A 14,901-nucleotide genomic window follows, 5' to 3' on the forward strand; every position below is an offset into this window, starting at 1 on the left:
TGAATCTCGCATTACCTGTAACAGGAAATGACATGTGACTTTCGACAACAACTCAAGCGTCTGCTGCAGCACACTTGCATGAATATGCTGGTGCGACCAGTGACAATACCACCAAGCATACGCACCCGGGCAAAATGTCATCATCCCGCAAAATAAACCAAAACATAACTTCTACGCCGCCAGGACGCTGTGCGTCCAAATTGGACGGACGGCACACACTTAATAGCCAGCCGAAATGTACGTAACAAATACTTTACCAGCGAATATTGAAACGTGGCATTAACATCATACACCGGAAGCACGTCCAACGAATCGTTGTATAGCATGTGCAAAAGTCCTTCTATGTCTGTGCGACGTAATACTGGATTCACATGCTACGTTACGTTGCGAAAACTTTTTTGGAAAAGTGGGCCTGAAAAAGTCACCCAGTTCACATGGGACATTACGACGACGTTGTGTTCGTTGGCGCGAGCTGTGTAAACCATCTCCATTTTATGTCTTTCAATGGCCAAAACTTCAGCACATCCCCTTAGAATCGCAATATATAATTGACGGGTTATTGGCAGCCCTGCCTACTGCAATGGCACTGCATCCCGCGCGAGCCGCGATGGCGTTTGCCCTAGCGGCCGCTATGGATGAAATTTTTGACAACCTTGAGGATATGTTCAATTCTCAATGGCAGTGCTTGCGCGTGTGGGCCGACGCGGCGCGGCCCATGCCGCCGGAAGTGCGGCCGACTTGCCATTTCGCGGATGGCTTCAGCCCTGATACTACAATGGGTTACATATTGGCTATGTAAGGGGTCGTGCGCGGGCGAGCAACACGAGCGGCGTTGTCCTTGTTCATTTTTATAATATAAGGCAGCGGTGTGACTAGAAATTCAGTCGGAGTGCAAAGCGCGCACAATTTGTCAAGTATGTGGTCTTTATAAGCGATTGGGCTTGGCCGTTTGTTATAACTCGCGAAATTGGCGACGCATTTCAAGTAACGGTACGAGGGGTCAGCGTTTGACGAAATTGAACCCCCCCCCCCTGGTCACTTTAGACTTTTCGTCCACTTTACCGGTAACGTACCGTTACCACGTCCGAACCGACCACTTTTTCCAAAAAGTTTCAACGTAACGTAGCATGTGAACTGGCTATAAAGCAAACTATTAAAAAATAATACGGAAGTAGCAGGCGGGGGCCCATAACCACTTACCCTGCCTTTATATAAATGCCCCCGCCTTTCTTACGTTCGCTAGTCATTTTCATTGTCGTACAAGCACCCGTAGGGAGAAACTCGCTAGTCAATGCCCCCGCCTTTCTTACGTTCGCTAGTCATTTTCATTGTCGTACAAGCACCCGTAGATGCCCCCGCCTTTCTTACGTTCGCTTGTCATTTTCATTGTCGTACAAGCACCCGTAGGGAGAAACTCGCTAGTCATTTTCATCCGTGTCGTACAGGCACCCCTAGGGAGAGTCTCGCTAGTCATTTTCGAACTGCAAATCGGTAATCTCTGCCGTAACAGGCACTTGTTGGAGATTCTCCCTAGTCATTTTCGCGCGCTTCGGTATTAGTCGTACGAAGACGCCGAGTATATTACTATGCCTTCTACCGGCTTTGCAAATGAGCAAAGTCTTTATCAGAACTCTGAATTTCTCGAGATAGTCGCTTACGTGCTGTCCGATCAACAGTTCATGCTCATTATCCATGTCTCATTTCACTACTTCGTTCGCAGCAGTTTACGCTGCAACGCTCATCATTCTTGCTGCCGGTGAGATCGGGTTCTACTGCGCAGACGTTCTCGTCTGTGCTCCTCGTTCACCATGCTTACCTGCATGCGATACCCTCTACAGTTGATGGCATTCATTTATGTAAAATAATTTATGTATGCTCTTGAAATTTTTGATAAACAGTTCAAGGAGCTGTGGCAGCGAGTACGCACCGTCATAAGCCGGTGCAACATACTCGATTGCTGGATCATGAACGGAAAAAACATCCCACATGATTTGCAGCGCTGGGCGCTGCTGTCCTTCTTATTGGGTTGCTACTACTGCTCATGATAATACCTGGTGAGTAATAAAATGACGGGGGTGTTCGAATTGTATCATACGTAGCTTTCGTAGCGTACAAACGCATTGTTCCAATAACTGATCGCGAACCGCGGACTAATTAACAGCAGTCTCTGGTAGTAAGAACCATAGTATATGTTCTCTTACATACCGTGCCCTTCGCAATATGACTCTGTATGAGTGGTATATTGGTCGCTTGTCCGTGCATCACAGCTGCCTAATAACCGAAATAAACGCCTCTTACATCGTCTCAACAGGTACATCTGCCACCAATGAAAACGAGCAGCGGAAACGCAGGCGTGTGGACGACTTTACGGTCGACATGTACCCTGAAATGCTGGGTATAGACACTACCCCAACACAGCAACAAATCTCTGCGGCCGCTACAATTGCCCAGCCACAGCAACAAATGGTTCACCCGTTCACGACAACCACCACGCCGCTACAGAACCAGCAGTCACAGGGTATCGCTGGCGCAGCTGCTCTACCATTCCATGAAACACATACCATCCACCCTTCCTTTTGCTGGAAAATTAATACTCCTTAGTGGTGACAAGCATCAGCGTGCCGCCGTGTGTCGCAAGTGTGACGAAGATGCATGCATACACCAGCCATACAGATGGGCCATGTGGCACATGTTTCAAGAAATTCAACTAAGAACAAATCACCGACAGAATCCTAATAATCAAGCATGGATTGACGCACTCAATGTGATCAGGGTAGAGCCACCAACCGAACCCATCCTGGCACTTTTGCAGACTCGTGTGGTAAAGTCTTCCCATAATTTCGTTGCATCCAAAAAATCATGGCACATACCTGGAACAAACGAAGAAATCAACAAGTATAACCAAGATATGGCACACATCCACTTTCAACAACTGCAGCATATTACAGCTGCCGACAAGCTTCACAAAGGAAATAGGTATGCGCCCGATGACGTAGCTTATCTGTACAAAGCAATGCAAGACCAAGGCGTGCTCCTAGATCATCTTTACCTCGCTCCCGGCATGACGGTCATGGTTACCAAGAACCTGTCGGCCCCAAAAATCGAAAACGGTGCCTTAGCTATCGTGCAAGAACTCACCGAATCCATACTGTCACTCCAGCTTTTGGACTCCCAAACCATAATCCGCCTGCCAAGGATATGCGAGGTCAAATACAAGAATGGTGCCAAGCTTGAACACAAAATGTACCCGGTCGTGCCTGCTTTTGCAAGAACTGTACACAAGGTGCAGGGCGATACCATGACGGATCCCGTCATTATTGACTTTACAAACATGAACTGACTAGGGCAAGCATATGTAGCACTGTCGCGAGATGTGGATATTGAGCAGCTGAACATCCTCCCCATCGACATCGACTTGACACCAAACATGTTCAAGGCACATGTACCCCCTTAAGCACCATGATTCATTTTACTGATAGGCTGCTTACGTTGTTCCTGCTACTGTCTTACTGCCTGTCACAGTCTTTGCATTACTATGACCTTAGACACCTATCCCACGTCCCACCTGCATTACTATGACCTGGTGCTGGTGGTGCTTCCGCATCGGCAAATGTATCACAAATAGCGTAGCTATTAAGTATGTGACAGTCGTCTATGTGCAATCATGCTGGGCTTATAATTAGCTGTGTTCCTGTCGATGTAGAGTGCTCGTTGATTGATGATTGGATGAGTGGATGACTGCCCGTATGCATACATGTCTTGCGGCAACAGTTGCATGAATGCAACATTAAATGCAGCAAGAGCATTCGAAAGCTTCGTTGAATGGTTTGGGAATCTGTGATGATTACTAAATGCATAGTCGACATAACTACACTGCAACGTGTTGATTTCAACACATGCAAGTATGGATACCGCAATATTCACTCACTGGTGCATGATGTGCATTTCACATACGAGGACTTCGTGAAGTTATGGTGCATACCTGCATATGCATGCACAGCAGTCAAGACATGAATGCACTGCGAGTCTGGCCAGCTCAGCAGGCATGCAATCTTGACTGCAGTGGTGCAGGACTGCCTATTGCATTGCAGGATTGGCCAACCTACAATGCAAAAGACAATCCTGCTTTATGCTCCAGGTGTGTCTTCGTTTTAACGGAGCCATCTTGTCATGTTGTAAACATTGTTGCATGGTAAATGACGGCGTCAGGCTGCTACGCCGCTGCAATGCTAATCGCAAGTTACACTGAATTATGTGCCTATGAACTACACGTGAATTTAATGATTATTTGCTCGGACGAAGGTGGGCTAGTTGCGGTAGGTTGCGGTTGTGGAACTGTTTAGCTATAGGTCAGAGCTTCACACTGGTCCCTGTTCTCATGGCCGTTATGTCTTGCATAGATGAAATGGATCAGTTTTTGTTGGTGTTCTTCGCATGGTCTGTTCGCCAGCCAGCCTGCACGTGTTATGTAGGGCATATCTAGGGCCAGGGGACCTGGAATGTACGACCGTGTGACCGGTGAGGGACCTAATTTATGTCGCCACACAAAGGCTTCGTCTTCAATCCCACGCCCTCTGGTCTATTTGCTGTAGCTCAACGTTGATGTTAGTCTGCTTCCGTTTAGGTCCGCGTTCATGACTTGTCCTTGCTGGTCTTCTTATAGGGGGAGGTCCATTTCCTTGACGGTCTCCTTTGACCTGTGAATCTTGCATTACCTGTAACAGGAAATGACATGTGACTTTCGACAACAACTCAAGCGTCTGCTGCAGCACACTTGCATGAATATGCTGGTGCGACCATCCGTCAGTGACAATACCACCAAGCATACGCACCCGGGCAAAATGTCATCATCCCGCAAAATAAACCAAAACATAACTTCTACGCCGCCACGACGCTGTGCGTCCAAATTGGACGGACGGCACACATTTAATAGCCAGCCGAAATGTACGTAACAAATACTTTACCAGCGAATATTGGGGCTGCTAGTGGAGACAGTACTTTGTTAGGCATTGTTAGCGCGCCAATAACTTTAGCGGAGATAGTTAACAGACTTCCACGTGGAGACTCCCTGTTATAGTCCCGCAGCACTGAGCGAAGCCGTACATCGCACAAGTCTAGGGAAATCTTTAGCGCGCGCGCGGGCACTAAATCCTACCACGACCAGACTGACTAACTACTTAGGTCAGGGGCCGGAATAATAATAAGGAAGTCTGGCTGGAATTCAACAGCAGGCTGTCAAACAGCTTTGTAACGGTGCTAACACTAGTTCCAGTCGCGGTCGCTATGACAGGAAGTGCGGCGGTGCGGCCGTCCGAGTTGGCAAGTCCGAGTTCTTGCCAAAAATGTTCGGCTTCAGGAATGCAAGTAGGGACATAATTGCGACCAATACTGAGTAGAAGGTTGCTAGGCTCCAGTTGTGGATTTCTGGAATGCCTTGGGTAAGATGAATCAGCTCCTCGATAAAGCGGATCGCCATTGTTAACAGATATCGAAGGGAAATGAACCCTAGATATGTTTTCAAAGTTTACACAAGTAAGAAGACCGCTCAGCTGAAAGAACGGGAAGTTCGGAATCGATGTAAGTACGGAAAGCGCGTTTCCGTGAAAAGGGTCTTTTCCCTTGGAAACGGCCTATCCTTTCCAGGGAAACCAGTAGGTGTTTCCGAGCTACCTAGTGAGCCACTTCAGCATAGTTGCGCCTGCGATCGGCCATAGCCCGCAGACGCGGACGCCACAAATGCTATCTGTTTACACCCTACAGGCGTGGTTCACGTACGTATTCGCGTATATAGAATATCATATAGAAATTTTGCGTGTTCCTTGCGACTTGCGACTTGCGAGTTGCGACTTGCAACTTGCGACTTCCTTGCGACTTGCAACTTGCGACTTGCGACCTTAGCAGTACGCAAGAGTGCACTTCGCCTCGCACCCGCAAGTTGTTATGCATAACGGGGTGACATCCTTCGTCCAAACCAAATTGTTAATGCATAATGCGTGGGATTATATAAGCGTCTACCTATGGAGCAGTATAAAGACTTCAGTGTGATACAACAACGTACACGTACGTACGTAGCTCGTTGAATTGGGAAAAGCTCCTTACTTTACACGCAAGTGTGAACATGTCATGGTGCATTTATCAGCAAAGCTGCCGCCATGGGCAAGCGTATTATTGTCTGTGCAACCACGGGAAAAGCTGCAAAGTTCCTGGGCATGGGAGCAACGACAGCACACTTCGCGTTTGGATTCCAGGGCAGCCAATGGATACCCCTGAACAACCGATACATGCCCAAGACGCCCGGCCAATAAACAAATAAGGCCAATGAACAAGGCCCTCAAGTCGTACAGCCTAAAGGGAATTCTATCCGTCGCTGGCTCTACCTGCTAAGCGGAATCAGCAACAATTTTTCTTTAAGTATATGACAGCAAGTTTAAGCATATTGATTTTTAGCCTTGTAGCGTGCTTGATGCTGTGTGGTTAAAGCACTGTGTTCCATTTTGCCTGCCAAAAGTGGTGAGCCACTTAATCAAATGCAAATTTACAATGCCATATAAACGAAAATGTAGGTAGTGCTGTTACGCACTTTTCGGCGGAGGTAAGATTTCGCACGGCATCATCGCACGACCGATCTGCGTCGCTGTTCAGCCAGTATTTAACCTAGTACATAAACACGATAAATTTCGCGCCTGGCTTTCGCGTCTAGTACGGATGTTTTATTCGGCACAGTACGACCGGACACATTTGTGCGAGAGGCTGCTTAAATAGCAAAGAGGGGGGTCCTTGTGAAGCAGCTGGCCGCGTTTCCAAGGCCCGTATGATTTTGGAATGTAAGGTGTATATTTACGTTTGCGCGGAATAGATTGTGGCCCGGCTGGAGAGTGAAGCAGTGCAGTGTCAGAATGGAATGTGAGATTAGCTTGGAAGCAGTTTAGTGGAAGGTGTTTACAGTTCGTTTAGCGCACGGCGCAATGTACATGCAGTCATGTCGTTGCGCGCGCGTATGCAACAACAATAGGTAGCACAACCAGAAGAACAAGAAGGCACCAAAGCAACAGCGCGTGCACAGGAGACGTCGCGTCTGTCCTTTGCTATGATGTAGGAACGAAGAAGAAGGCCAAGGTTCAAGTTTCCTGTCGCGGGTGGATGGCCATGCCAGAACAGGCAACATGATGTGTGCTCTCGCACACTACCAACTTGCCCCCTACCAACACCTTCCGAGCACGCGAGGAGCGTACATAGCAAGGAGCGCAGCGTGGTGTCCTTGAAGTCCTAACGCTAACGCAATAGACCATCCCAAGCCGTTCACACACAAGTTAAAGTTGGACATGTACGCACCGAGAATGAAACCCTAAGTGCGACCGTGCCTAAATTCAAAAGCACCGCTCAATGTCCAGAAGCCTAGCGCCGAAATTGTGGGACGTTATCGGTCAATATTTAGGAGTTCAGCTGATGTGTGGGCTAGGCCAGCGTGGCAGGGGCGTCATCGTCCTGGACTGTGACGGCGGTGGGCGTGTGGGCGCTGCCGGCGCGTCGTTGGGTCATGGCGTAGAAGTGAAGAAATGTCGCTGCGAGCATATAGGGGCACCCGAAATTGGCCTGCATAGCAAGCATCAGCAGTGTGCCCCGTTATCAAGATGATGCGTGTAGCTGTGAGCAGTGCCTTCAGAACAGGCCTAACTATATTTCTGCGAAGTGCAGCATAGCCTGTCACACTCCCCTTCACCTCCCCCCCCCACATGCCCACATTGGCACACGCTTACCGGTGCTGCTGGATGGCTCTGCATTCCCAACACGAACGCGGGTTGGTTGTAAATCGATAAGCATGGATGACGTGTCGGCTGTACCGGTATCGCACACTGAGCCTTCTAGAGGATGGGCTGCACGGACGCCAGCTGCACCATGCACACCTGTTGAATAGGGTAATGTGCAGCGGTCGACTCAGCAGGCGTTGTAGCTGTATATGAACAGGTTTGGCGGTTGATATACATTCATGAACCAATTGCATTCGCCAGGATACGAAATGGCATCATTGTTTAAGCTTGCTTACGAACTGAAATTTGCTGGCTAATGTGGGCTCGTGGCAGACGAAGGGACCTGCTCCTCACACGGCCCTGACTGGACCTATACCACCCCTTGGCTCTTGCTTACCACGTAATCGCTGACCGACACCCGTCGCCCAAAATTGTGCGGCGTCTTCATCTGCAGGTGCGTATGCAGGCTTGGTTGAATGTTTGAATGTTGTGATGCAAGCGCCCGTTCATGTCGCGGTCGGCAAGCCGGCCACAGCGTACCAGATATGTTGGCGATGTCAAACAGACGCTGCACCTCGGTACCTGAGCGCAATGCGTACGCTGCTTGACCGCGCCGACCAAAACTACATGTTCCCATCTGAAGATATTCCCGGTGGTTATTCAGCAGCCTTCGAGCTTGCTGCTGGCTCAATTCCATTCGTAGTTGCTGCAAGACGGCTAACGCAGGCACGGCCGAATGCGCTGCGAAAAGCTGTTCCAAGCTCTCAGCGGCATCCATTTCACTTGCAAGGTTCTGAACGTCTCTCGCGATTCTTATCTTTACATAATTCTGTGCTTGTTTATTTATTTCGTAAGAGTGTAACTTGAGTATTCGGAACAATGAGAATTATGCGCTGCGCTACCGAAAGCAGGCGCCTTATGGCTTGCACACAACTGCTTCTTCGCCAGCGCTTCATCTTCCGCCAGCGCTTCATCTTCCGCGGCAGTTTCACGAGCCCAGAGTTGCAAGCTACGACGTTGGCTTTCGGTGCTTTTATTTACTGCAAAGCATCGACGCAATAGTCCAGCGTGCGGCTATGGCCAACATGCTCACCTGCGCAACGCGCTGGCGCACCTGGTCCTCATCCGCCAAGAAATTTTATATACATTTGTACAGGCGCATTTTGCGAATCGCACGCGCGCATCTGCGCGGCAAAATTCGCTCCTGACTTTTGGGACGAGATGTACGGATTCTCTATTCGCGAAGTACGACCGGACACATTTGTGCGAGGGGCTGCTTAAATACTCAGTTTTACATATGACTTCTTCTTTTCACAATTTGTAAGGCTAGTTTGGCTTTATTTCCTTCGCCGTTAAAGTTGTGATAGACTGATCCTTGAGTCAATACATTCATTTAAGCCTTGGAATGCGAGTGAATATAAAGCTAGTAAATGTTGTCATTGTCGGTACAATCGCTGACGTTCAGCATTGTGGTCATGCTGGTCATGACCACGACACACTATGACGACGGGTGATCGCGTTAAGTCCGCGTTAATTTGCGTTTGATCGCGTAACGGTGCGAATCCTAGCGTTAGGTGCGAATGAGCATGCTTTTGTAACGCAAAGAGCTAACGCACAGCGGCTATGGAAAAGCGGAAATCGGCCCTCCTGGCAAAAATTTTGACAATTTTATAATTTTTAGATTGCAAAGGTTCATTTGGAAATAAACTTGCGTCGTTTTGGTCGACTTGAACAATTCATCCTTGCGCATGTTGAAACGTGAAGCATACGCGCATGTGTAGCAAGGCGACACGCATGCGATTCCATCTACCGATTCGTGCGTGTGGGGAGACAATGCGTAAAGCAATACGCGTCCAATCGCACATCAAACGCACGCAGTCCGCATGGCTATTCGCATGCGAATGCATGTTGCGTATGAAGGCTCATTGCGTAAAGCATTAGGCGTCCAAACGCACATCAAACGCACAGGAGGGTATGAACAGCGGGAAGATGAGGCTGGGGTCCTGGCGCAAGCTACCAGCGCAACGACATTTAAATATCGCGACAAGGGGGTCCTTTTATATCTAAGTGTCAGTCCCTCAGTATCTAAGTGAAGTTGAAGGGGGGGTCTCTGGCCAGCTGGATGAGAAAAGACGGCAGCTAGATGAGGCGCCCGGCCGCCTTCGGGACAGCTAGATGAGGCTCGGTGGCTGCCAGATGAGGGTTCGCGGGGGCCGAAATTTCACCTGGATGAATGTATGGCATATCCCAATATGCAATTTGGGTGCTTTACATTTATCTAGTTACGCTTCCTTATGTACTGAGATGCGCGCGGGGCTTCTCGCAAAAAACGCTTACAGAGTCTCATACTCGCCCATGCTTTACTGTACTGAAGGATCGCGTACGAAACCTGATTCACACCCAACAGCATTCCATCACGGCAAACTGTGGATCACCGCGAGGATTTCTGATCGGGTGCACCAGTGGTGCACTCCCGCGGTAACATAGGCTACCGACCCTGTCGGCACACGAGTGGCCGCGTACATGATATAGCATCAACCCGGATATTCTTCACACAAGCCTATGTACCATGTCGTCCAGTTCCGCTTGACCGCCGTCGCCCATGGTGATGTCCAGCGTCGTCATCTGTGATATTGCGCAAAGAGACTCGATGACTTCGATGCTTCAATTGAGATCAATCTACAGCAAGCATTCCTGTCATTTCAGTGCTATTTCCGCCTTTTCTGATTGCTGCTTACGCTCACGAACGAAAGCCTAACGTCCTTTCGCGAATGACATGCTGAAAAATGAGCCCCGCGTTAGCTAGTGTAACAGGTTGAGACCCTGATTGTCATCGCATGCCTTCTCGTACGATTTGGTACGCCATGGCCACTACATCGCGTTCATGCACGTGCACGTCTATTTAAAAATATGTGCTTCCGCATTCCCCTCTGTCACGCTAATTGTACATTTGCCAATTGTTAGAACAGACCCTCGTCAGGTTGTGGCTCTTTATTGCGCAGAGGACAAGCGCGTTGCTTGTCCTCTGTATAAATATCTTTCGGTACCGGCACTCCAAATGGATGCCTTTGGAGGGCGCTCACGCGGATGATCCGCGGCTTTCGCGGCTGTGCACCAATGGTGCACGGCCGGGGTACATGGCCCAACAGCATGGTTTGGACTCCCTTTTCGAATGGGCGAACATAAATATTAGCACTCTTAAACCTGAAAAGCGCTCCCGTCAGCTGTCGCCATCAGTTGATCGTCATGTCCATGCGTCCAGCAGGCTTTCACAAAATGTATCTGGATGCCAGTCAACTTACAACCAAATGAATATAGGAGGACATGAAACGGTATTTAAATAAATGTTTCTTTTCAGTCAGATGCGCGCGCGGGGCCCCTCTCCTGGCAGCTAGATGAAGCGTCGGGACAGCTAGATGAGGCCGAGGGGGGTTGTCAGGCGGTCAAGATGAGGCTCGGGGCTCAGCTAGATGATCCCCGCGATATCTAGATACCATGTGAACCTAGTTAGATATTGTTTCCTCATACTTAAATGAGCGCGGAAGGCAGATGCCGGCCAGGACCCCACCCCCAGATGACAGATGACGAACCCTGGGTGATACCCTCCGAACGCACGCAGTCCGCATGGCTATTCGCATGCGAATGCATGTTGCGTTTCATGCGTATGAAGGCTGATTGCGTAAAGCTTAACGCGGCCTAAGCTAACACACACCGAACACACACACGATTTACTTTGGTTAATCGCATGACATAACAATTCACATGCGATGTTTTATGGTCGCATACTCAGTTCGTTAACCTTCTGTAGTGAGTCTGGTTGAGACGCGCCAGAATACAGCGAAATGTAGCAGCGGAAAACAGACCACAATAGATGATAAAGGTGCGAGGTGGGTGTGACCACAACACCAGTAGTAATAGCAGCGCTAGACTACCCATGCCTACCAGGCATCCGCACCGAATTATATACGATCGGTAACTGGTGATCGTAGCCCAGCGGGACTTCTCTTAACCTTCCTTGATAGGATAGGTCGATCGACGCGACTGTATGATTGACGACTGTCATACTTTACACCACCGACAACCTGTCAGTTGATCTCAGCCTCGAACGTTGGAACGTCCGTTCGATATCCAACTGGGATATGCTGGGATTCGTTAATTACATAACCATACTGGTTAGATTGATCAACCATAGGCCACAACATTTATCCCCTCCTTTTAGGAGTCGTGTCCTCACGACTACGGGACTTAATGAACTGCAACTCAGCAGCCATATCCGATGTAAAGTGGTCAGCTGGTTCCCAACTGTTATGTTCCGACTCGAAACCTTTCCACTTAACCAGATATTCATCGACGTACTTACGTCCCACTTTCCGGCGGCGATAGTCCAATACTCGGTCTATCGGATAAGTAGTATCCTCAGAGAACTCCTCCGGTAATTGCTCAACAGGCAACGGTTGAAAAGTACCATCGGTACGGTAGGACTTAACAAGCGATACATGAAATACATTATGTATCTTCAAGTTGCTTGGAAGCTTCAGCTTCACAGCAACATTTCCTACCATTTGTTCGACCTCGAACGGTCCACACCAACGAGGCGTGAGTTTACGAATGCCCTTACCTCGCAAACGCAAGTTTTTAGTACTTAATAAAACAAGTTGTCTTGGCTCAAACAAAACATCCCTTTTCTTGGCGTTGTAGTGTTGCTCAGTACGACTTTGAGCCGCCAATAAACATCGTTTAGCATCAGCTAGGCGTTTTTCCAGTGTTTGCACAAATGCCTTAGCTGTTGGTACAGTAACATCTAACTCTCGTACAGTAGGTGTTGCAGGATGATAACCGTAATTTAGAAAGAAGGGTGTTTGACCAGTAGACCGGTTTACCGAATTGTTAACAGCAAATTCCGCCAAGGATAAAACTTTATCCCACGTGGATGGAGATCCATCACAGTAACTTCGCAACATGTCGGCCAGCACACGGTTCATGCGCTCTGTTTGACCATCGGTCTGTGGATGGAATGCTGTAGACAGATCTGAACGAAGATCGATCATACGAGCCATATGTTGCCAGAACATTCCAGCAAACTGCGGTCCTCTATCAGAGACTGTGGTTTTGGGCAATCCATGCAATCGAACAACGTTTGCAAGGAACAACTCTGCAGTTTTCTCGGCTGTGACATGCGTATTGGTTGGTACAAAATGAGCCATCTTGGTGAGACGATCCACCACAACAAAAATGGCGTCATGTTGTCGTTGCGTACGCGGCAAACCAACCACAAAATCCATTGAGACACTGTCCCACGGCATGTCTGGTATTGGCAACGGTTGCAACAAACCATGTTGTCGCCCTGACAAGGTTTTGTTACGTTGACATTTATCACAACAACGTACGAAAGACTCGATATCTGCTGTTATCCCAGGCCACCAATGGTGTCGTTGTACTAACTCAAGGGTGCGAGCGACTCCTGGGTGTCCACCCATGGGTCCTCCATGACAGCGAGCTATCAGTTCTTGTCGTAGTTGGGGCTCACATGGAACGACAATACTTCGACGTCCCGTAGGCATCGCCTTGAGCCAGTAGCCTTGTTCATTACGGAACAACGTAGCTACGTTTAGTGATTGACCGAACCAAGGATCCTTAGCATACCCAGCCAGGATACGTTCTCGAAGCGTACATGCTTTCGTCCTTCGGGTTATCGCATTCAGTGAGGGATGTCGACTGAGAGCATCAGCTACATTCAGTTTCCCAGCACGATGTTCCCACAATAAATGAAATCGACTAAGGAACTCAAGCCAACGTGCTTGCCTTCGATTTAACGTGGGTTGCGTTTTGAGGTAAATTAACGGGTGATGATCCGTTACCACGCGTACGTCATGTGGTCCTTCGAGGTAGCATCGCCACTCTCTTAGGGCATGGATTACACCAAGCAATTCCTGCTCTCCCGTTGTATAGTTCCGTTCGGCTGGCGTGAACTTTTTACTGGTGAACGCAATAGGGGCTCCATCTTGGAGAAGTACAGCACCTGTTCTCCTTAACGATGCGTCCGAAATTACCTCAAAAGAGAACGGTTTGGTCAAATCAGGGTACCGAAGCAAGACATCGTCTGCCAAGGCTTTCTTTACTACCTCAAAGGCTTCACGTGCCGAGGGAGTCCACTCGGGCATTTCTGAAGTCAAAGAGCCCGCCACCGTAAGGGCCGGATTAGTTGGGGCGAGCATCCGTATGATACGAAGGGCTCACTTACAACCTTTGTAACGCTCTCCGCCTAAGCGAGCCCCACGCACCACGCACGAACGAATTTAGGCCCTTTTCGGTGATATCCAAATTTTTTGGAAGCGCGATCGCGCTCCGTTTTATTGTAATAATTTTCCGTGTTCCTGAATCGAGTAATCGTGTTATCGCGAGTACCCGTTAGCATTATGTTTCCTCTCGTACCTGGCGGCTTACCGTGGGGCCAAGACCCACTTACTTCGTCTACTCATCGATTCGTTACCGTTACGCCTGTGCGTGACGATCTCATCGTCCCGCCGTTACACCTGCCGCTGGTACGTTTTGTCTGTTTTCGATGGACGTCCGTCAGCTTAGTGCGTCCTACGCCTCGGCTCTATGATCACCGCAGGTCTTTCCTGGTAATCCTCTCCCTGCCATGCCTCCGCTTGCTGCGGGCCCTATCCGTCTCCCGAGGTCGGCGCCACCGCCTTTAGACCCTGTCGCGGCTCTGTATTACTCTGAGTTTACCGGGGACGTGTCGGTGCGGCCGCCGCTCACGGCCGCCTTGCTCTCGATCTACCAGGTGCACCAACATCAGTGGGTCTCGGAGAGCTGGCGGCGGGTTCAAAGTGCTGCGCGAGAATTTCATGGCTGGTTGCAGCGCCAGTCTCTCGGGCTCACCTTGCTCACCTGCGATCCTATGTCCATTGTTTCGTATCTGGTGGAATGGTGGTTCCCCCGGCACCCTGGGCGTCTGCGGGCTGACCGGCGTCCCAGCGCCAGTGCTGTGAAAGGGGTTATCTCGAGCCTTGCGACTGCTTTTAAGCAGCTGGGCCGGGAAGGGGACTATGACGCCTCTCAAAGCCGCGGGAATCCTTGCGACAGCTCCTTGGTGCGAGGCTATGTCAAGGGCTACGGGCGGGACCTTAGTGACGCCGGTTATGGG

The 14,901-nt window shown here is 49.4% G+C and overlaps 3 protein-coding genes across 3 annotated transcripts; 2 read left to right on the forward strand and 1 right to left on the reverse strand.

Annotated features, from left to right (window-relative positions):
• Positions 1-1,692: 1,692 nt before the first annotated feature.
• On the forward strand, positions 1,693-2,601 carry VOLCADRAFT_95335 (uncharacterized protein; the record flags this gene model as incomplete). Its single annotated transcript, XM_002954431.1, has 3 exons — positions 1,693-1,756; positions 1,998-2,054; positions 2,312-2,601. The coding sequence occupies 3 exons, from the start codon at positions 1,693-1,695 to the stop codon at positions 2,599-2,601; spliced, it is 411 nt and encodes a 136-aa protein (XP_002954477.1).
• A 307-nt stretch (positions 2,602-2,908) lies between these two features.
• On the forward strand, positions 2,909-3,340 carry VOLCADRAFT_95336 (uncharacterized protein; the record flags this gene model as incomplete). Its single annotated transcript, XM_002954432.1, has 1 exon — positions 2,909-3,340. The coding sequence occupies one exon, from the start codon at positions 2,909-2,911 to the stop codon at positions 3,338-3,340; it is 432 nt and encodes a 143-aa protein (XP_002954478.1).
• Positions 3,341-7,224: 3,884 nt separating this feature from the next.
• VOLCADRAFT_106412 (uncharacterized protein) lies at positions 7,225-8,581 on the reverse strand. The gene is made up of 4 exons (XM_002954489.1): positions 8,289-8,581; positions 8,146-8,196; positions 7,758-7,904; positions 7,225-7,593 (listed from the first exon to the last, which is right to left on the reverse strand). The coding sequence occupies exons 1-4, from the start codon at positions 8,524-8,526 to the stop codon at positions 7,478-7,480; spliced, it is 552 nt and encodes a 183-aa protein (XP_002954535.1). The 5' UTR covers positions 8,527-8,581; the 3' UTR covers positions 7,225-7,477.
• Between the last annotated feature and the right edge of the window lie 6,320 nt (positions 8,582-14,901).

Source organism: Volvox carteri (genome assembly GCF_000143455.1).
Source record: "Volvox carteri f. nagariensis unplaced genomic scaffold VOLCAscaffold_43, whole genome shotgun sequence".
In the NCBI taxonomy this organism is placed as follows: Eukaryota; Viridiplantae; Chlorophyta; class Chlorophyceae; order Chlamydomonadales; family Volvocaceae; genus Volvox; species Volvox carteri.